Source organism: Phalaenopsis equestris, unplaced genomic scaffold (genome assembly GCF_001263595.1).
Source record: "Phalaenopsis equestris unplaced genomic scaffold, ASM126359v1 Scaffold000347, whole genome shotgun sequence".
Lineage (NCBI taxonomy): Eukaryota > Viridiplantae > Streptophyta > Magnoliopsida > Asparagales > Orchidaceae > Phalaenopsis > Phalaenopsis equestris.
The window spans coordinates 1,878,035-1,900,729 of NW_018164789.1; the positions used below are offsets into that span (position 1 = coordinate 1,878,035).

General features: G+C 37.4%; 1 protein-coding gene across 2 annotated transcripts in view; it reads left to right on the forward strand.

The window, feature by feature from the left end:
* Nucleotides 1–21,718, forward strand: part of LOC110026063 (DNA mismatch repair protein MSH7) — a 49,156-nt gene extending 27,438 nt beyond the window's left edge. For both annotated transcript variants that reach the window (XM_020726840.1, XM_020726841.1), the window contains exons 10-17: nucleotides 2,733–2,932; nucleotides 3,566–3,692; nucleotides 3,811–4,088; nucleotides 5,082–5,264; nucleotides 12,739–13,149; nucleotides 13,250–13,346; nucleotides 13,993–14,120; nucleotides 21,032–21,718. In XM_020726840.1, coding sequence (XP_020582499.1) covers nucleotides 2,733–2,932; nucleotides 3,566–3,692; nucleotides 3,811–4,088; nucleotides 5,082–5,264; nucleotides 12,739–13,149; nucleotides 13,250–13,346; nucleotides 13,993–14,120; nucleotides 21,032–21,484 — 1,877 coding nt within the window. In that variant the 3' untranslated portion in view covers nucleotides 21,485–21,718. The remainder of the gene's footprint in view (nucleotides 1–2,732; nucleotides 2,933–3,565; nucleotides 3,693–3,810; nucleotides 4,089–5,081; nucleotides 5,265–12,738; nucleotides 13,150–13,249; nucleotides 13,347–13,992; nucleotides 14,121–21,031) is intronic.
* The last annotated feature ends 977 nt before the right edge of the window (nucleotides 21,719–22,695 follow it).

Consider the following 22,695-nt stretch of genomic DNA (forward strand, 5'->3'; position numbering starts at 1 on the left):
ATAGGACGAAAGGGAGAAAAGAGATTCATGTAGCCGCCCCGACATAGTGGGATTAAGGCTTTGTTGTTGTTGTTGTTGTTGTTGTTGTCTTTTAGGTGCCCAATCTAATTTTATGACAATAATTTCTTTATTTTACAAGTCTTTATCTTAAAATTCAAAACTAATAATCGATGTTAAGTACTTAAATTCTTACTTGGAACGATCTTATAATCTTTACATTATCGACGATTTCTTTTTCTCGTAAGAAAATAATCAATTTGTGTTTTATTAGTTCCATTCTTATAAGTAATTATATGTTCTTTTTTTTCTTGAATAAAACATTAGCAATAACAAAATCATACGCTAAAATAAAATATAATGTGACTCTACTTTTTTTATTAATCACTTCAAAACCGTAGCCACCATGAATATTTCTAAAATCTTCTACCACTTTACCGAGATGTCTATTTAAATCTCCTCCAATAAAATTTTTTTTTTCGGGGTCTATCATTTGTATTAATTTATTTAGGTCTTTTTAGATTTTTTTTAACGCCTATATCTAAACCTACTTGAGGAGAGTAAGCACTTGTAATACTAAAAGTTTTAGTATCAACTACAGTCTTAAGGGCTATAATTCTATCTCCAATTCTATTAATTTTTACAATATTATCTTTTAAATTCTTATATATAATTACACTAACATCATTTCTTCTGCGACTCCTGCCTGAATATCAAAGTATAAATCTTAAGCTATCAATCTTCTTAGTCTTTTCTTCAACCCATTAATTTCTTGATCACATAAGATATTTATATTTCTATGAACTAATTCATTAATTTATTTGTGAGAGTATCTATATTCTAAGATCTTATCATAATATTAATTTTGAAAAATACGACAGAATTATGTTTTTGGAAGATTTTGTGGAATGATGCAGAAAGTCTATCAAATATCATATGGTGGTTGGTTGGCCTTGGAAACTCTTTCACATGATGGAACATATATGGATTCTCAATCGACCGCTCTCTAGATGGCTCTTTTTTATCAGTAACTCACCGAAAATCGGAAAATGGAAAACCTGCTTGATAATGATATTTGAAATATTTCATGCTAGAAGATTGCTTTCGGTCGGTCCTTGTGGCCTTAATTTTCTAGGTCTTAAATCTGTAACCATCTCAATTTGACAGTGCTAAATTTCTCTCTACATATTTAGGAAAGACTATCACTGTCCTGACCTATGATAAAAGTTTCGCTGATCATTCTGTTGAATATAATTGGATACGAAAATTTCATCTCCACCCAAGGTAGGCTTTTTTTTTTTATTGGTGGAGACCGACTCATGACGCGATCCCTACTAATGAGTGCTTGGTTCGAAGAGGCATTGCTAAGAATGGCCTTTGCCCTTGTTGTTGTGCCGAGGTAGAGGATTGTTCACATATTTCAGAAAGATGCAGGGTTCTAAAGTGAATTACCTATTGTTTGACTTCTCTTGGGATGAAAATACCAATTTTTGTTATGTTTGGGAGGCCATTATGCAACTGAAATAAACTCTGTATTATGATATCTAGTGGCATAACCTATTGCTATGCGGTTAAAGGAAAATTGCTCGAGTCAATCTTAACCTATATTTAGTCTGTTGACTATAGCATGAAATCCTATCCGATTCCAAATTTCAGATTGCATCAAGGAATGATTAGCGGTTTCAAATATGCCCTTCCTCATTACATGCATGCCATCAGCTCTTGCTACTGTTTGTTCATCAACCCACCCCCTCTCATCCCTCATTTAATCCAGTTATTATATCGAAGTATTTAATTGTTACTTTCTACATATGTTTATGTTGTAATAATATGTTGTAATTTACTAATAATTCGTTTAAGTTTCCAATAACTTGATGCCACAAACAATAACTAGATTAATGAAAAGAAATACGACATAATAAAATGAAAAATAAATATCTTGTTTGAGAAGAAGCAACATGTATCATTTGAAAAATATGGGTCGAAAATTTAATGTAGGTCTACTCAAGGACATTGGATTATTAACCCATTAGGCAATTCACTGCCTTCAGACACTAATTTATACTTTGTTTGCTAACAAATATTCTATCTTATTGTATTGTTAATTTGTTTATTTGAAACTGCCAGCTGTGCTTTAAATATCAAGTATGGCCTATGGAGCATTTTTGCATAAGCTCGGGTTTCTGACAGTGATAATATTGTACCCTTCTTTTTATGTGATAGTGTCAAAGATGGATGAAGATTATATCCTTAGAACAACATATTAGGCTTGCAAACGAAGTTATATAGGTGTATATATATGTGGGTTCATATCATCTGATAATATTTTGGGATGAATGCATAAATTGTCTCAGGTTTATGTTTCAAAATTGGTAAGGGAGAGTTATGCCCATGTTATATCTTATTTACATAACAATCTGACACAAAGAAAATGCATAGCTATGTGTTACATGTACAATGATCAAATTTCTAGAAAATTGATGAAAGCAAAATATATGAGTTGGAGTTTTGTTAATTTTGATATTTATGCGGGAATTTGAGAAAAATGAAGCAGATTGGGTTGCTTATTTTATAAATAACCAAAATTTGTGGGTGTGTTTGATATTTCCCCAACAAATAACTAGTAAGGTTTATTGGCTTTGCACCAAGTAAATTATTTTGTTGCTGGTTATCATAGAAATAATTAAATTGTTCTGTGACTTATAATAAGCATTTCAATCCTTATCTGGATGCAGGTTCGATTACTATGCAAATGACTCCCATTGTATCGGATCAAGAATTTTTGGATGCTATTGAAGTTAAGAAAAGGATAAATAGCCATGGATACTTTAGGGGAACTCCTAATCCATGGACTACAGTGATTGAGAATGAAATGCACTATGACCATGTTTTGTCTGCCCTTGGTGTACTTATTGGTCATGTAAATCGTTTAAAGGTTAGTGGAGAGTTGTTTTCTGTCACCAATTTTCTATTCATAGTTATTAGAGAAATTTACATACCTAACAATTCTTATGAATTTACATATCTCACACCTAAACTTTCATAGTTACATACATAGCACTTTCGTACTTTAATTTGTATGAAAAAGTGCATTTCACTTTTGAAAAGTGGTAATAGTACTATTTTTGTTGCGATGTTAAAGATTTGAGTGCTATGTATCTAAATATGAAAGTTTAGGTGTGGGATATATAAATTCATAAGAATTGTGTGTTAGGGAAATACCCCTAGTTTTTATACCCTCATTTTATTTTCTTTCTAGTTTTTAGCATTAACAATGGAGCATTTTCATGCAGTTATACAAGCGTGAATAATCTCCTGTTTATTTTGCTTGTAATAACAATTTGTGGTTTTTATGATTGCACTGACCATCTATTTACGTATCTCTGCAATCTCTTGCTTTTTTTCCTCCCTTATTTTTTTTCTGTTTTTTTAAATCTTGCATCTCGAGATTGCTTTAACTCATGACAGACTGCATCTATGATCAACTTGTGATATTATAGTCCAATTCATTAAAAAACTTAGATTCATCTTAAAGCTACTCTAATGCTCAGTTAAAAATGTTTGCCAGCTAGATGATGCTTTATGCAATGGTGAGCTTTTGTCTTATCATCTGTACAAAGGTTGTCTCAGGTTGGATGGTCAAGCTCTTGTGAATCTAGAAATTTTTGGGAATAATTTTGATGGTGGCTTATCTGGTAAGTATTGAGCTTTTCTATTGCCATAGATTGTATGCTTGCTCTCATATTGATGTCTCCTTGTTGCTGTGACTCTTTTTTTTTAATTATTTCTAATAAGTTCTCTGTATTATGATAGGAACATTGTATAAACATCTTGACCATTGCAGAACTACTTCTGGGAAACGACTTCTAAGGAGATGGATCTGCCATCCCCTAAAACAAATTGATGATATTAATGACAGGCTTAATGTCGTTGAGGGTTTAATAAATAATCCAGAAGTGATTGCTGTTATATCCCAATATCTGTGTAAACTACCTGATCTTGATAGATTGTTGGGCCGTGTCAATGCCTCAGTTGGTTCATCATATTTGCTTTTGCTGCCTTCGATTGGTGCAAAGATGTTGAAACAGCAGGTAAGTCTGCATGCTTTTTTATTGGATGCAGAAGCTTTCTATTTCTGATGCTATAATCCATATTCTTCTTCAATTTTGTAATCAATGATTATAAATATATATGATCTAGTTGGAATGTCAGGATTCATTATTTTTTTCAGTAACCTAGAAATGCATTATTTGGACAATTTTGAATTTTCTTGGCATATTGGCTTTTGGATGCAGCATCTATTTCTTTGAAATTAGAATTAGTATATTAATGTGCAAGAAGCATGTCTTAAGCAAATTAGATACTTTCTCTTGCGATGTAAAGAACATAGAGACCGTCATATTTCAAATTGCTGTCTTTATACTTGATAATATGACATTGTGACTTCATTTTCCGTGTGTTCTCTTGGATGATGTGTTCGTGGTATGTGCTTATATTATTGGCTCACCTGGGGACCTCTCTCTCTCTATGGGTAACTGTTTTTGTGTTTATTATGGATGCTTCGGCTATAAGGGAAGCTTTTTGTATTTGTGTGCACGTGGTTAAATGGTTGGATTGTTGCCTGTAGTTCAGCCATTCGACGATGCATCTGCTTGTAATCACTTTATTTTTATGTCTTTATCGTTTGAAACTTTTCTAGAGACTGCAGAAAACAGCTTAAGTAGTTTTGTTTTGTGGGCTCCTGCACATTTTCAGGTTTCAGAATTAGTTGCAGTTTTTGGGTGAAAATGAAAATCTGTGCAATTAAACTTTAATTCATATTTGATTTACTTCTTAAGGCTTGGATGGGTCATGACAAAAAAACAGGGTGATATTCGCCCCTGTTCTTGTTACACTTAAATTTTCACACCATCATTCTTGATCTTAACTCATGGTTAATCAAATAGTTCACATTTTCTGAGCTTCATTCGAGATTGATTTATATTGTTCACATGGAAAACATCATGTTACTGTAGATCTCTTTTCATTAAATCTACCTTTTTGTTACGGTAGGTGATGATGCGGAATAATTTTTCCCCTTTCAGATCAAAACATTTGGTTTACTTATAAAAGGTCTTAGGATGGGGATGGATTTGTTGATGCTCTTACAGAAGGAGCACAAAGTTTCTTTCTTGTCTAAGGTTGTGAACCTACATTTGCTGAGCGGACTTGATGAGCTACTTAAACAGTTTGAAGCAGCTATGAGTGAAGTTTTTCCCTGCTACCAGGTTTGCGTGCATATGTTTTCCCTTCTTCTTACATATAGCCAATGTCATGCTAAAATGGATGGAAGCATTTGGTTTGATTATCTTATTAAAAAAATGGGACTTCTGTTAAAAACTTATATTACATTATGGATAGCCTGTTTAGTTCATGTTTTGTGGTTTACTTTAGATTATTAGCTAATTATGATATTCTAAGCATTCCTTGCTTTTAGCTCTTTAGCATTATCACAAACAACATTTAATTGCTCCACATGTCATATTACCCTACAAAATTATGGTGCAATTTTCAAATTAAACAATGCATCCACCCATGTAAAAGGGCGTCTCAAAAGTGTATTGTAGGTTCGCGCCACGACCTCGATTGAAAAGGGTGATGAAGTTTATGTGTTATGAGTCAAATTTTTAGAAGACATATTAGATTGTGAATAAGATGCTACACAGAGATTTCACCCTCACTTTATACGGACTTCTTTGATGTGAGGTTGGATGTTTCTCATAGGTGCAAACTCTCATGATTAATAACCCTTTTTGTTAATATTAGAATACTTTCGGGTAAGGTCGGGTATTAAGCAATAATTCTTTAGTTTATAGTCGCAATAATTAGGATTTAGAATTTTAGAAATTCATCATTTGAGCTTCAAGTGGATGTATGAGGGGATGATGATGAATCCAATTAACTAAATTTCATTTGAATATTTAAGTTTTAAAGTTAAAATGATTTTGTTAAAATTCTTAAACTTTTTAAAAATAAGAACTCCTCGATTGAGATCTTCAATCAAAACTACTATCATTGGAGATATGAATTATTGAACTTATAATCTAAATAGTTAGATTTTATGAGTGGGTCTCTCCCATTGCGATTCACTTTCAACACGACCATCATTGGAGAATGTTGGATAGTTTTTGAATTTTGTCACTTTTATCTTTCTTATAGAGGATCAAGTTCATAATTTCGTGTTGTTTGAGTTTTTTCAAATATTCTTTAGAGCTTAATTGAAAATAGCGATTCATATTTAACATGATCATTATCTGGCCATGTTATTTGAAATATTTTGTATTTGTAATTTGATTGAATCTCATTGTTAGCATTTATAGAAGCATCATTACTCTTGTCAACTTCAATCTCTATCAGGAAGAGTATGAAATCTGTTAGGCAGAAGTTGTCTTGTCAATCTCTGTCCATATGAAGTGGAGGGGTGGGTTTATTGAGTTGGGACTTACGATCTTGTTTTTGTATATAAGGAGGCTTAGTCGAGATCCTGTATATTTTAATGATTTTGAATTGAATTTTTGAAGTAAAAGTTTATAAAATTGAAATATTTCAACGCTTCTCAAGACAATTGACTCAATTGAGGGAATTTTGACATTTGGAATGCATCGATGAATTTTTTCTGCAAATGAGCAACACTTTGATTGATTTTGGGTCAATTTTTTTGTCTTCTACATCATGTGACATGTTAGACAAAATGGATGTCTTTTCTTGGGCAATTTTAGCATTTCAAACTTGTTAGTGAACTATGTTGGTGCGGTGATCAATGATTAGCTGATCTTGCTTGGCAGATGCATCTCGACCTCGAGTTGTGCTTATGAGTTGTCATTTTCATTCATTGTACTTGCTTAATTTTTTTTTCTCACACATGATTTTCTAAGCATACTCACATTTTAATAATATAGTAGGCATCATATTTATTTTTAAAAAATAAACACTTTTTTTTTAATGCGCGAAGAAATTCAAAAATAAAACAAAAATTTTAAATTTGAGAACTTTTGATTATAGCTTCCTCATTTATGTCACTCATATAACCTAGTATTTGATGTCATGTGTTGAATATGTGTCAAGTTTGTTGTTGTTCCCTTTACATAGCATATTCTCTTTTGAGAATTGTATATAGTTTAGGGTTCTATTAGGTAATAGGGAATATTTAGGGACTTGTGTGCAAGAATGTACCGACTCTATAAAAGTCCGGCATTAATCAATAAAGAAATTTTCTTTCAGAGCAATTACTTCTTTATGGTATTAGTGAACCAACCCTAGTCATCGTTGGGGTTGCTCGATTTAATCAGTTTCTGTTGGGATCGACGTACAGAGACCTGAAACTCTCATTTTTCCTCTTCCTTCTGTTTCGTTCTCACGAAGCAGCCGCATCTAGAGCTAACTGGGACGGTAACAATGGGATCGTGATGTGAAACCTCAGATACTGTCACAATTATAGCTAACTGGGACGACAACGATGTGATCGCGATGTGAAACATCAGATACAGTCGCAATTAGAGCTAAGGATGCCACGACTGTATCATGAAGCTATATGGGAAAGGAACAAAATGCTATGTGATTGATTGTGGCACTTGCGTGACAGACACTCGCAATATAGTCACGATTGTGGCGAGCTGGGAAGTTGAAGATGCCCTCTGGTGTGCCCTAGGGCAAACCACAGGAGGGAAGATTGATCGAAAAGACGAGATGATACCTTTGACTGATGGATCATGGCAGAGTAGTTAGAGTGGCTTGGTGTCGTGCATGGGTGAAGCACGCTTGAAACCAGAGTAGTGAAGAGTACTTTGGTTCTGCATGCGTGAGAGGACGATGAATGGTGAGGAATAGTTAATTTAAGGATGTCAGGAAATAGAAATAGTGTGGGAGGCAAAGCTCATATAGTGAGCTAGCATCTTGGTGGGAGCCACTTCCTCTGCATGTGCTCCGATGCAAGTGAAGCTAGATCTCTCTCGTGTGGATCCGAAGCTTGACGGATCGATATCATATATGAGCTGGTCACGTCAGATCGAGGCACTCTAGTAGGAAGAGAGTAAAGGGTTATCTGACGGGAGGCAAGGCTTGAGTTAGATGGTTATAGTGTTGAAGGGGATGAGTAGAGTACCACACATGCCTTAGTTTACACTTGGCTTCTCATTAGTGGATGACATTCGGAAAGTGAAGGACATTTGAGCAAAGCTGAAGAGGACCTATGTCGGGACTGAGAATCACATGAACGTGTTCCAGATACAGCGTGACATAGAGACAGTGGTACGGAGTAATAGATCAATACAGAATCACTTCATATAGATAAAGCGACTGTGACAAGATTTTGATCACTGCTCACCTATATTGAGCTATGATGCTCGAGAGTGCAAGAATTTTGCATGAATGCGGACTATGCAATTTCTAGCTCATCTGATCCTGACCTTTGATCAGAGGAGATCGGACCCCCTAGCCCAAGCAACGATTCCTTCACTGGATGAGGCCATAACCGTGATGATACATGAGGAGAGTCATATGATGCTACACTCTGAACCGAGTGGACTTTTAGCTTTGGCTGCCTCGAGCTCATGTATGACAGGTGCCTAAAGGGGGACCTGCAGGTGCTATAGCTGTAGAGAAGTCGGACACATGGACAGGGCTTGTCCAAAGCCATCCAATGAGAAAAAGACGAGTTGACGTGGACAACATAATGTTTGTGGTCATAGTTGTGGGGGGCCAAATGGGTGGAAAAGAGGGCTGCCAACCGAATCTGATAGATGCGGAGGACGAGGGAGAAATAAATGTGGCCTTTATCGATGAGGATCACAAGTCCCTGGAGATGAAGAGGAAGAAGAGAGCGACATGTGATGCGATTGATGATGCATCCACCTTATCATCATCCAAGGAAAAGACTGTTACTTGTGTTCCATCACCCAAATGTAATTGTGCTATACATGCTCTTGCTTCTACATCCACTGCAAGATCACCAGAATTAATAGTAGATTTTGGTGCACCTCGACGTGTGACAGGTATTGCTAATGAGTTATTTTTTTATACTCAACTAGCAGTTCCAGAGAGCATTCAAACTGTTAATGGTGTAACTCAACTTGTAGTTGGTAAGGGTATAGTGAGGTATACCAATTCTATGATTATGTTCAATATTTTGCATGCTCCTTTCTTTTCAGTAAACTTTTTTATTCATTGGTTTTATTAAACTCAAAGTACACGTGGCATAGTGGACTTTGGCATTTAGATAGAGTGGGGATGAACTAAGCCTTGACATTCATGGTAGAGAGTGTTGAAGTGTTAGGAGTGTAGATGTTGTGTTGTTGCTACATCAAAAACACATGAGCTACTCTTCTTTTAGTCTATTAAGTTGTTTGTATTCTTCTTTGCATGAAAAGACAAATAAATAAAAACTTGTGTGATGTTTGTGAGTTTGTAAGCATATCCGGAGCTCTTTTGTTAATTCTGGCAATATAAATTCTTTTTTTTTAATTTAGTGTATTTAGATGTATGGGGACCTTGTTCTAAAACTTTAATAAATAGTTACAGATATTTTGTGATTTTTATTGATAATTTTTCTCTTATTATTTGGTTTTATCTCAATGTCGTGCGGTAGTAAAGGTATTGAGGAGTACTTGTTAATCCAAGGGATACAACATCAAATCACATGTCCATACTCATCGACACAAGACAGAGTAGTAGAGAGAAGAATAGACACATTCAAGAGGTAGCCCAAAGCATGATCTCGATAAACGTCTTAAAACACTTGTGGGGCAAGCTATTTTGACAACCACTCAATTAATCAACAAATTGCCCTCAAGTGTGTTGGAGTGACAATCTTCTTATGAGTTCTTAACAGGAGATAATGACGTGATTCTCCCATTGAAGGTATTTGATTGTGTATGTTTTTTGTAGGATAATAGACCATCAATAGAGAAGCTGAACTTAGAAGCGTGAAGTGTATGATTCTCCCATTGAAGGTATTTGGTTGTGTATGTTTTTTGTAGGATAATAGACCATCAATAGAGAAGCTGAACTTAGAAGCGTGAAGTGTATTTTTATGAGTTATTCTGCCACCTAGAAGGGATATGTTTGCTGGAACCCAAGAGATAATTGACCGTTTGTGATTATGGATATAATTTTTAGAGAATTCGAATCGTACCACACCTTGGAGGTGATTCTCTGAATATTGGATGTATGAGGCGAGATGGGGGTGAGTTGTAATTGCGAGAGATGGGTACACGTGAGAACAATGCCTTGTCTCGTTGCGTGGGAAGGATTAGTTAAGAAAGAGTCGAAAAATGAGCACGAAGGTGGTGGGATTCAAGCTCAAGGGGAGCTGAGAGTGTACGAGGAGACATAATAATGGAACAGTGCCTGCCGTGCCACTCGTGCCATCAAGTCTCTTATCTTGGTCTACCCTAACTCGCGAGACATCTCACCGTTCGCCTCGAATTTTGATTACACAAGTGATATGATTCATCTCCGTTCTCTTCCCATTCTAATTTTGAGGACCTCTCACAACATTACGGGTCATTCTTCTGATTGTTATTCTCCTAATCGTTTTGGTTTCTCATATGACATTGCCTAGTTGGTCTCATACTATAATATATCAACTTTACCGGAGCTTTCATTATATCTTTAAACACTGTCTCTATACCCAGGTGTTTTAGGATCCAAATTGGAAGGTTGTCATGTTGGAGGAACTTGGTGATCTCGTTAAGGTCCGCTTGACCTCGTGTTACTACTAGCAGAGAAAAAGGCAGTCGAGTGCAAATGGATCTTCACAGTCAAACAGACCTTAGAAAAAAAGATTGATCACTACAAAACATGGTTGGTGGCGAAAGGGTATAATCAGATGTATGACATCGACTATGATGAAACATTTGCACTAGTGAAAAAGATGGGCATAGTTGGTACACTCGTCTCTCTGGATGTGAATGGTGGATGAAGTTTACACTAACTAGATGTGAACAATGTGTTTCTTCATAGGAATTTGCTAGAGGTGTACTTGGAGATACCCTCAGGCTTCATCACAAACTAAATAGCGGACAAGGTATGCTGGCTGTGGAAGTCATCGTACAATTTGAAACAATCTTCTCGAGTTTGGTTTGACAGGTTCAAGAGAGATATGGTAGGCATGTGCTATTAGCAGATCAATGTCGACCACACAATGTTCTTTCGACGATGTGGTGGTTACATTGCTATTATTGCTGTGTATGTGGATGATATGATTGTCCTCGGTGATGATGAGAGAGAGATTTCTCAACTAAAGACAAGTTTGGGCAAAGAGATCGAGGTAAATGACCTAGGACAACTTAGATACTTCCTTGGGATTGAGATGATTCATGGAGCAAAGGGGAATTGTCTATCTCAAAGGAAGTATGTGCTAGATTTGTTCACAGACTCAGACATGATGGGATGCAAGCCTGCAGTTTCACCAATTGATCAGAAGGGAATGTTGAGCACAGGGCGAGAGAGCTAGTTGATCGTGAGAGGTACCAGAGGTTGGTATGTCATCTCATCTATCTGAGTCACACTCGTCCCGACATATCATTTGCAGTAAGCATGGTGAGTCGCTACATGCATGATTTGAGGGTCACATGAATGCGATTTATTAGATTTTACGATGCTTAAAGAGTGTAATAGGGAAGGGGTTGATCTTCAGGAAAAAATATGCATTTAGGCATTGTGGTCTATTATGACTTTGATTGGGCTAGCTGTGCTGATGATAGGAGGTCCACATCAGGATACTACATCTTTGTATGAGAAAATTTGGTCACTTGGAAGAGCAAGAAGTAGCCGTTAATTGTGAGGTTGATGGCAGAGGTAGAGTACAGAGTCATATCCTTGGGAGTTGCCAAAATATTATGGTTGAGAGCTCTATTGGTAGAGCTCAAGGTGGACCAAAGAGCACAAATGAAGTTGTGGTGCAACAAGTCAGCAATCAACATTGCCAACAATCCGGTGCAGCATGAAAGAACCAAGCATAGATTGATAGGTTCTTCATCAAGGAGAAGCTGAATAGTGGATTACTGGAGACAAGTCATGTAGCTATTAGAGAGGAAGTAGTTGACCGCCTCTTCAAGAACTTAGCTCATTAGATCTGTCTAGTTTGTGTAATAAAATGGGTTTAGTGGATATCTTTGGCCCACCTCGAGGGGGAGTGTTGAGAATTGCATATAGTTTAGAGTTCTATTGAGTAATAGGGGGAATATATAAAGGTCAAACGGATTTGTGTGCAGGAATGTATAGGCTCTATAAGAGCCTAAGTCATTAATCAATAAACAAGTTTTCTTTTCATAGCAATTACTTCTTTAAGATAATATGGGCTGCTATTTTATAAGGCGAAGTCTACCATGCACCTCTAAATAAATACTCTAAATCCAAATATGTTTATGATTTTGGAAGATTTACGTACCTACCACATGATTCCTATCTAATTACATATCTAACATTTAAACTTTAATTTTTACATACATGCCACCTTACCAATGCATGAAAAGGTGCATTTTACCTTTTAGAAGTTCAAAAAGTGGTATTGTTGATGTGATGTGAGAGATTTGGTGATATAAATGTACAAAGTAGAGTTTAGGCATCAGATATGCAAGTACATGGGAATTGGGTGCTATGTATGTAAATGCCCCTTTGATTTTTGCCAAACTTAAATGTTTCTGCAGCAATGTAGTTCAAACCCATACCTTGAGCTGAAATTTGCTATCCGAACCATAACAGGACCATGATGCGAAAGAGTCGGATGGTGAAACATTGTCTGTTCTAATTGAAAAGTTTGTTGGAAAGGCAGCAGATTGGTCTCAAGTCATCCATACGGTCAACCGCATTGATGTATTACAGTCTTTTGCAGCAAGTGCGATCACATCGGCTGGTTCTATGTGTAGGCCTGTTTTCATGCCAACAAAAAGTTCCAATAGTTCACGCCAGGGAAGTGGTGGATCCATGCTTTGTATTAAAGGTTTATGGCATCCTTATGCTGTTGGAAATAATGAGAATGGCCAAGTTCCCAATGACATTAATCTCGGTGAAGGCTCTGAGCAACAACCATGTGCGTTATTGCTGACTGGGCCAAATATGGGCGGAAAATCGACCCTTCTGCGTGCAACATGCCTTGCGGTGATACTCGCTCAGGTCTTCTTCGAGTTTTATGAAGTTGATTGATTTTGATGGTTTTCTTCTGATTGTTACGTTGAAGTTGTAAAAGCCCTTTTTTTTTGTCATTTTGATGCAGTTGGGATGCTATGTGCCTGCTGATAAGTGCATGCTTACCCCTGCAGATGTTATCTTTACACGGCTTGGTGCAACTGACAGGATAATGTCAGGTGAAAGTGAGTGTTCCTCGTATCTTAATTATTATTAGTAGGGTCATTTACGTACATTCCGCCCAATTCCTATTTAATATACATCTAGCATTTATACTTAGATTTTTTTACATTTATACCACTTAAATATTGTATATCACATAGAAAATACCACCATCTTAACTTTTAATAAGTGGATTACACCTTTTCATGCACAGGCAAGGTGGTCTATATGTAAGAAAATGAAGTTTAGGTGTTAGATATGTAAATACATAAGAATTAACTCGAGTGCATGTAAATGTTAAAAAAAAAAAAATACAAATGAAAGAAAAATTAGGATAGAGGAGTAGAGTGACATTATTTTAGGTAGAACATCGAAAAGTAGTGGATCGTTAAATTCATAATGGACTTTGGGCGCTGAAGACAAGCAAGAAGTGCGTTGTTTATATGTTACGCTCATATCCCTAGAAAACAGTGGTTACCCTGGAATGTTTATGATAATTTCATTGCCACCTTTGTCACGTAAATTTATTCCATTTTTGGTAGAAATTGTATTAAGAAATTATTATATTTATCACCTGATCAACTTGCTCGTTTGTGATTTTCCGGATTAAAAAAGAAAAAAAGAAAATGTTACTCTTACATGAGTTCTTTTCTTTTCTTTTTGGGGTAGGCACCTTTTTTGTTGAATGCTCAGAAACAGCATCAGTTCTTCGAAATGCAACTCAAGATTCTCTTGTACTGCTTGATGAGCTTGGTAGAGGGACTAGCACCTTTGATGGATATGCAATTGCCTATGCTGTGAGTTCCCCTTTCCCCTCATTTCATCATGTTGGATTTTTTTTGGGTGGCATTGACATACAGACAACACAATTCTTTTATATTTACATTTCTAACACTTAAATATTCATATTTACTTGCGCACCACTCAAATTTTTTACCTTCACATAAAAAAAAATACTACCATCGCTACTTTTTCAAAAAAGAAATATACCTTTTTCATGACACCATGGTGTTAAAAGTCTAAATATCAAAATTTGGGTATTAGATAATTAAATACATAAGAATTGTGTAAATCTTAAAGTTTCAGTCATCAGCGTAAATCTTAAATGTTTCGCTTGAAATTTATTATTATTTTTTTAAACTATACTAAAACTTAATTGCCAAAGTTCTTTTGTGGTTCTATGGTTATGATCATATTGAATTTTATGTGCTATATAACTTAAGCACTATTTCGATAATTTCCTTTTCTTGGCATTTTATATATGTTCTTTGTAATATTTTAATATTAAAAAAAAATACAGAATCTGTCTACTATTGAAGCAAAAGTCTTATTTGGGATTGAAACCGAAATCGAATTTTAAAACCTTGGATAAAACTGCAGCTAACCATTTTGTAATTGGACGTATTTCTTTTCTGAAAAAAGTACCATAACTTAGCTCATATGTAAAAAATATTCATGTTCTTGAATATTATTGTACACCCAAAAATGATCTACACGGATTTTGAAGCAAGTTGGCGGACTAAAATCAAATGCTAATGTTCAGTCAGAGAACTCAAGGCCGACCGGTCAAAGAACCTTTTGGCCGATCGAAAGCGAACAATCATGTATGGTAGGAAATATGAGGACCTGTAGCTTTTCAGTGATACTGAAGTTTACCTAAACCATGACACAATCAACACCTTTTATTACTAACTTTGAAAGGGATACAATGACGACAGGATAGATGCACGAGAAGGTGATGCCAGGATCCGACAAGTCCACGGGAAGCGCAGGATAGATGCACGGGAAGGTGGAGGTTTTAGACATGTAGTTGCGGGTGTCTGGGCTACCATGGGAGGTGACTTGCGGCCCGTTGGTGCAGAAGGGGTCTGTGCGGGAGATGGGACGAGCATATCCGAAGGCCAGTGGGTTGTCTGTGCAGGAACTACAGAAGGGATCGACGAGCAACAGGGCGAGCAAAAAAGGGGCTGGGTGGCTTGTCCGTGACGCTGGCAGGAGCTACGGTCGGCTGAGGCGAGAAGGGGTGGGACTAGCGGCCTCTTTGTGAAGAGAAAGGCGATGGTGACTGATATGGAAGGAAGGAACTAAAGGGAGATACCCATTACTTTGGGCGAAGTATTGTTGTGGCACCGCTCATCGTCGGATACAAACCTTGAAGAGGAATCGCCTGGAGGACACCTGGAATTTAAAAGGTTAAATACTATTTTGTGATCAGTACACCATAAATATAAATAGATGGAAGTAGGACTTGAGATAGGCAGCCAGAGAAATAGTAAGAATTAAAAGATAGTGGAAGGAATAGGTAAGAATTTGAAATTCAGTCCAGTAGGAAGGAGAGGATTTGGTTGGGGAAGAATTTCAACATGAGATGAGGATCAGAAACTCACTGGGTCAGTCAAGATGGTATAGTCCAGAAGGTAGGCTAGACCGGTATGCACCAGCCGACCCATATAGCCCCTGCGCCAGTCCCAGAGTTGGGGGAAGTTTTGACCTTATTCGTAGAATCTTCAGAATCTTTGGAGTAGGTCAATTTTGTAGGTGGTGTTGTTCATTTTCTTAAGAATGGGAAAGGTCCATCAACTTGGGGCCTGAGTTTGTTGTAAGCTTTTACGGGAAATCTCTTCTTCTTTAGTCGAATCCATTCGAGGTCTCCTCCTTGAAATGTTACATTTTTTTCTGGGACTTGTTTACTTGTGTTTGATACTATGGCTCTGTTTTGTAATTGTTTTCCCCACTTCCTCGTGGAGTTGTTGAATCTAATGAACACGTTCGGTAGCATCCTCACTGATCTCTGGTGTGGGTAGAAGTGAGACCAACTCAAAGGGTGTGAGTAGGTTGTGTCAATACAATTTCCAAGGGAGTGCATCCTGTGGTACGACTCGTTGATTAGTTGTAAAAGAATTCGGCCTGGGCAAGAATTAGATCCTTTTGTTTGATGTTTCTCCCCACAAAGCATCGTAGAAGATTTCCAAGGCTCCTATTAACTACTTCAGTCTGACCATTTGTTTGAGGATGTGCTGCAGAACTGAATTGAAGTTCAGTGCCAAATTTTCCCCAATGAGTTCGCTAGAATTGGGTCAGAAATTTGACATCCAGTCATAAATGGTCTTGAGAATGCAGTGAAGTCGCAAGATCTTGTTGAAGTACGAATCAACAGTGTGAGATGCGTCTGGCATCTGATGGCAGGCCACGAAATGCATCTTTGAAAAATGGTCAACTAGTACCATAACAGAATCCTTATTCTTTTGTGTGCGTGGGAGTGCTACCACAAAGTACGTGCTGACATTGATCTATGTTGTCCCAAGTACTGGTAAAGGCATGTACAATCCCGCATTTTGTCCTCAGGTTTTGGCGATAGACGTGTGGCTACATATCTCTCGTTAGTTGATGCCAAAAAAAGTGTTTCTCACGAGTGCGAGTTTTATACCTGCCAAAATGGTTTGCCAATTTGCTATTATGATTCTTCTTGGCCTCTCGCAGTGAGCATTATGGAATGTATAATTTATTTTGGTGGAACAAGTAGCCATCCGTTTGGTAATATTGCACGTTAGGTTTCACTCAACACTATTCTTAGATATCCTAGTAGTCTTCATCTGTCTCGTATAAGTCATTGATAATTTTAAAGCCTACAATGTAAGCCTGCATGGATGTGGTCAGTAGGTGATGACGGCTTAGCGCGTCCGTGATGCAGTTTTGACTCCTGGCTTTGTGTTCGAGCACAAACTAAAATAAAGCTAAGAATTCCACCCAACTAGCATGTTGTCATTTTACTTTGCTCTAACTGTTTAAGAAATTTAAAGCTTCATGGTCAGTGAAGAGGGTGAACTCGTTTGTAAGTAGGTAATGGCATGAGTGCTCCGGGGCTATGATAATGACATAAAACTCCTTGTCGTAGGTAGAATATTTTCTTCGTGTATCACTTGGTTTTTCATTAAAAATAGGCGATGGGGTGACCTTGATAGAGCGCAACTTTAATGCCCACACTGGAGGCGTTTCACTCAATCTCGAATGGTTGGTTGAAATCCAGTAAAGCTTGAACTGGTGCTTGAGCACCTCATTTAATGTGCCAAAGCTAGTGTAGGTTGTGGACGTCGAAGTGAATTTTTTTTGTTTCAACAGTTCTGGGAGGGGGCGGTGGTGGTGTTGAAGTTTCAGACAAATCTTCGGTAGATGGAGGATAGACCCAAAATCATCGTAGCTCAGTGAAAGATTGTGGCGCAGTCCAACTCACTATTGACTTATTTTCTTTAGGTCCATTTGAATGCCTGTGGTAGACACAATGTAGCCTTAAAAACATATTTGGTTTGTGTTGAAGTGACATTTTTTGGGATGGATGTACGGTTGTTCAGTTCATAAGACCTTGAATGTCGCCCAAAGATGTTGCAGGCGGACCTCTTTTGATTTACCATAAACTAGAATATCGTCGAGGTAAACCACAATGAATTTCTCTATGTGGCTCGAAACACTTGATTCATCAGCCGCATGAAAGTACTAGGTGCGTTTGACTGGTCGAAAGACATAATTGTCCGTTTGTAGAGACCATCTCACATCTTGAAGACAGTCTTTCCCCTCGTCTCCTGGTCACATTCTTATCAAATGATATCCACCGTGCATGTCGATTTTAGAAGACAGTGGCTCTGTATTTGATCTAAGAGATCATCGAGGCATGTTATGGGAAACCAGTTTTTTATGGTAATTTTATTAATGGCACCGTTGTCAATGCACATCCACAATGAACCGTCTTTCTTGGGTACTATAAGGGCGGGGACAACACATGAACTGCTGTTTTTTCGGACTAATCCTTATGCAACAAGACCTTGCACCTGCCCTTGGAGCTCGTGTTATGCTAGTCACAATCTGTAGGCAGGGCGATTTGGTAACACCAATCCTGGTATGAGATTTATGGCGTGTTGGATTTCCCTTAGTAGTGATAATTTGTTTTAAAGGTTGTCAATCATTATGTCCTTAAAGTCATGTAAAAGCGGTTGCGAACATGTTGGTTTCTCACTCTTTGCGTTGGCCCCTTCTAGGAGGATTAATGCAAGGGCCATTGGCGCGTCTTGAACTGACTGTAGGAAGGTGACTCGTGAGACTAATGAATTCTCTGTGTCAATGAAGCTTCTCACATTCATGACAAGTAATAACATCACGTGCGTCCCATTCTTTTTAAATGTTTGTGTGTTCTTGAAGCCGTCGTGCTGAGTTTTTCGATCGAACTGCCATGATCTTCCATGCAGGATGTGACATGCGTCCATCAGGATCACATCACACCAAAGTTGCTTCTATAACTGATTGTCGATTGAGAATTTGAATAAGCAATGTTGATCGACACATGTTTTGTTCCACCTTTTCAACCTGGTGAGAATAGGATCGCAGATGTTTTTGTGTGGCTAATCCCAGTTTTTTGAGTATTAGCATGGACATGTCGATGAACAAACTGTAGATTGTGTCTTTTATCGCGCATGTGGTGCGGAAGATGTTGTGTTGTAGCCATGATGGTTCTCGTTTTGGTTTTGATTGTAGGACTCTCCGTATAACCAACATTTGGTCTTCGTCTCCTGGAAGTTGAAGTGCTTCATCTGAACTACCCTTCGACTCATCTTCCTCTACTTCTTCGATGGTGCCTTCTTCAGTGAACGAGATGACTCTGTTTGTGGTGGCGATATGGTCGTAACCGTGGCTTCTAAAATATTTTTGTACGGGAACATTCTCAGATGAACTACCATTTTCTGTCTTCTTGTCGTTTAGGTTGGTCTTCTTGCTTCCCGATAGTGACTTGCCAGCTCCGGAAGTGGTCTTGTCCGTAGGCATGGCTGTAGGTGATAGCTTGAAGGTTGACTGTTGTTGGAAGGATGACTATGACCTGGCTTGCTTTTGTTGTTGTTCTATCTTTAATGCTAGTGTCTAGACATTTCTCAGCGACCAGTAGGGTTGTAGTTAAACGATGTTGCTAATGGCGTGTTTTAGGTCCCTCAGATAGCTAGCAATCATGTGCTCCTCTTGCTCGATTAATTTACATTTTATTTGGGATTAGTCAAACTTCATCGTGAACTCCTTGACCGAAAGATCTTGCTGTTGTAGGTTGTGGAGCCCATGGAGCATTTCCTGGCGGTAGTGGGGTGGCGGGTACTTCTGCATAGCTTTTTTAATTTTTGCCCACTGGTTGTTTTTGTCGCTGCTGTCTCGTTTGCACTATGGCCGCAGATTGTCCCATTGTATTGATACGTTTTAATTTAATTTGATAACAACTAGTTTAACTTGTTTATCGTCGGGTACCTCATTGTTTTCAAAGATGCAGTCGACCGCTTGCAACCAGTCAATGAAGTTGTCGGGATACATGTTTCCTTCAAACTTTGGTAGGTCCGTTTTGATGTCATAGTCTTGGTTGGTGCCGAACAAGGGCTCCTCTCATGGTCATTTTTGATAGTGAATGCCGAAGCGGCGTGGGCGATATTTATCGTTGCAGACCTGCTTGTGTTGAAACAGATTCAGATAGTCGTCGCGGTCTCCTCTTTTTGACCCTCGAGGTCGTGGTAGAGGGTGATGTCGCCTTGCGTCTCATCGTTCATCTTAGCCAGTTGTTGCAGTCAATGAATTTCTCATTGTATTTCTTCTCGGATTGGGTTTGGCACTTAACGATGCAGCGACATGTCTCGGTGTGAAAATGTAAAGAGACGAGAGAAAAGAGAAGGAGAAGACAAGAAAAAGGGGAAAAAAAAGACCGAGAAAGAAAAAAGATTTGGGTGGCATGGGTGGGCGTATTGAGGGAACCATAAATTAGGACTAGGGTTGGCCTAGTTCTGATATCAAATAATACCAAATCATGACACAAGCAACACACATTTTATTGTTGACTTTCTAAGGGATACAAGGACGACATGATAACAACAGTAACACAACATATATAACGATAGAGTATCAATTTGTAGTGCAGAAACAAAAGATAAAAATAATAGATATGACAGAAACAACCCTCTCGAGTGGTTATGGTCGATCCGACAGGTGACTCAAACTACGAGACAGGGATCTATGTGTGTCTGGGTGAGCAAGCGAGGTGACTGGCGGCCCGTTGGTGCAGAAGGGGTCGTTGGCTAGTGCTGGGGCGAGCATATCAAAAGGCTAGAGGTTTGTCTGTGCGTGAGTCTCCTCGGGGGCCTCTCAATTTTGTTCTGCCTTGCCTTAGAGTCCATTATTTTTTTCTAAACCTCCATCCTATTTAAATGTGTCTTGTCTTTTTTATACGATATAGTTGCTTGAATCTTAATAAAACAACAATTTGAGAATGCAGGCAACTCCATAATTTAGAGGAGAAAACATCAATTAGAAGATAATCTTATTTTATTTTTTCTATTTTTTAATGTCTCCAAATGGAATCTTTTTGCAGAAATGCAAGAATCTCATTAACACTAATTTCTTCTTAACCTAATACAAGAACTAATCATATGTTAATATCATGGGGCATTTACATACATACCACAATACTATGTATTTTACAAATTTTAGACCTAAACTTTTTACATTTGTACCATCAAAAACTTTGATATCACTTCAAAAATATCATTAATTTAACTTTTAAAAAGTGAAATACACCTTTTCTTGCATAGATAGGGTGGCTTATATATAAAAACTGAAGTTTAGATGTTAGATATGTCAATAGAAGAGTAATATCATATCACTTTCCTAAATGCTTTGGATAAATATTGACCAGGTATTTCGCCACCTGGTGGAAAGCATTCGCTGCCGGTTGCTCTTTGCCACTCATTATCATCCCTTAACAAAAGAATTCGCTTCACATCCTCGCGTCAACCTGCAACACATGGCCTGCACTTTCGACCAGAAAATCAATGGCGAACAAGAGTTGGTCTTTCTCTACCGCCTCGCTTCAGGATCCTGTCCCGAGAGCTATGGCCTGCAGGCCGCTCTCATAGCCGGGATTCCAAAATCTGTCGTCGACGCTGCATCGACTGCTGGCGAACGAATGAAACTTATGATCAGCGGCAATTTCAAGTCGAGTGAACGGAGATCGGAATTCTCTACTCTTCATGAAGAATGGTTGAAATCCATATTATCTCTTTCAAGGAGCAGTAGGGACTGCTGGGATGAGGATACATCTGATACTATGCTTTGTTTGTGGCATGAAATCAGGAGCTCATACAGGTAATGATTTTTTTTAAGAATTAGAGTGTTATTATTAGCACATTTGCTTTGTAGCCTGCAAATGTGCATTTTTTGTATGTGGAGCAATGCTATTGGACAAAAACTAAGGCTTTATAAATGAGTAGGTGATAACATATGTTGGAAAAGGCATATAGTTAAGAGTAATGATAATCAACTCATGTCCTTCGATGAGATCCACTTATGCTTAGCTGTCATATAGATGTAAATTTCCATTTGTTGGGAGACGAACTTAGCGAATAATTTCAATTTTTTTTACTTATTCCCTCACCTCATTGAGAAAATATAGTGTACAATCCGGATGGGCCGACATGTGATGCATGATGGTTTGGCCGCATCCAGATTGTCATTCGGACATTTGTGGGTGTTATCATTTTATATATCTACGAAGTTATATGCCAATCTTTATTGCTCTTAGCCACATCTCCCACTTCTAGTGCTGGATTTTGCAAAATGAAAAGAAGAATTAGTAATTTATCCAAGTTCTAGTGCTAATCATCTTCTGTTTTAATTCTCTAAAGTGGTAGGCAATAAATTTGTAGGGGTTTGATGGGCAGCATTGAGTATCGAGTAATAAATTTTTGAAGGTCGAGTTTGTAAGGATGCATGAAACATGCAAGAAATAAATTTATAGAGTAGGTTTGTGAGAATTATATCCACATCCCAAAAATCTTCAACGCGAAGCAGAACTTTGATGCATTAACATTGATGGTTATGCTTTTCAATTTTTTTTTTATAAAGAGTTAATTAAGATTTTGTAGTCTCGCGATTTATTTGACGCCAATTCGGCTTTATTTAGGGTTTCATTGTCATCATGTTGTACCTTCGATTATGAAATATAGTTTTCCATGAATTGCAGATTTGTGCAAAATTTGTAGGCCGATTTTCCTCTTAAATGTAGCCTTGGCTAACATCATAGACTTCATGATCTTGTTAGGCTTTGATTTATCAAGATGTTATTTTGATTATAAGTTCTTCGAAATTAGAGTTTGGATAATTTCCGAGTTTTTTTTTCAAATATTTTTAGTTTGAATACTTCAGTCTTTGGATGTTCAACATGTAAAAAGATAAAAGAGTGCATGTAAACAACCCCTTCCTATAATTTAATTTGCAGCATATTACAATTTGGTTCGTTATGATTTAATCTTGTTTTAAGAATTTTGTAAGTTCGTTTATATATAATTTGGTCCATTTTAA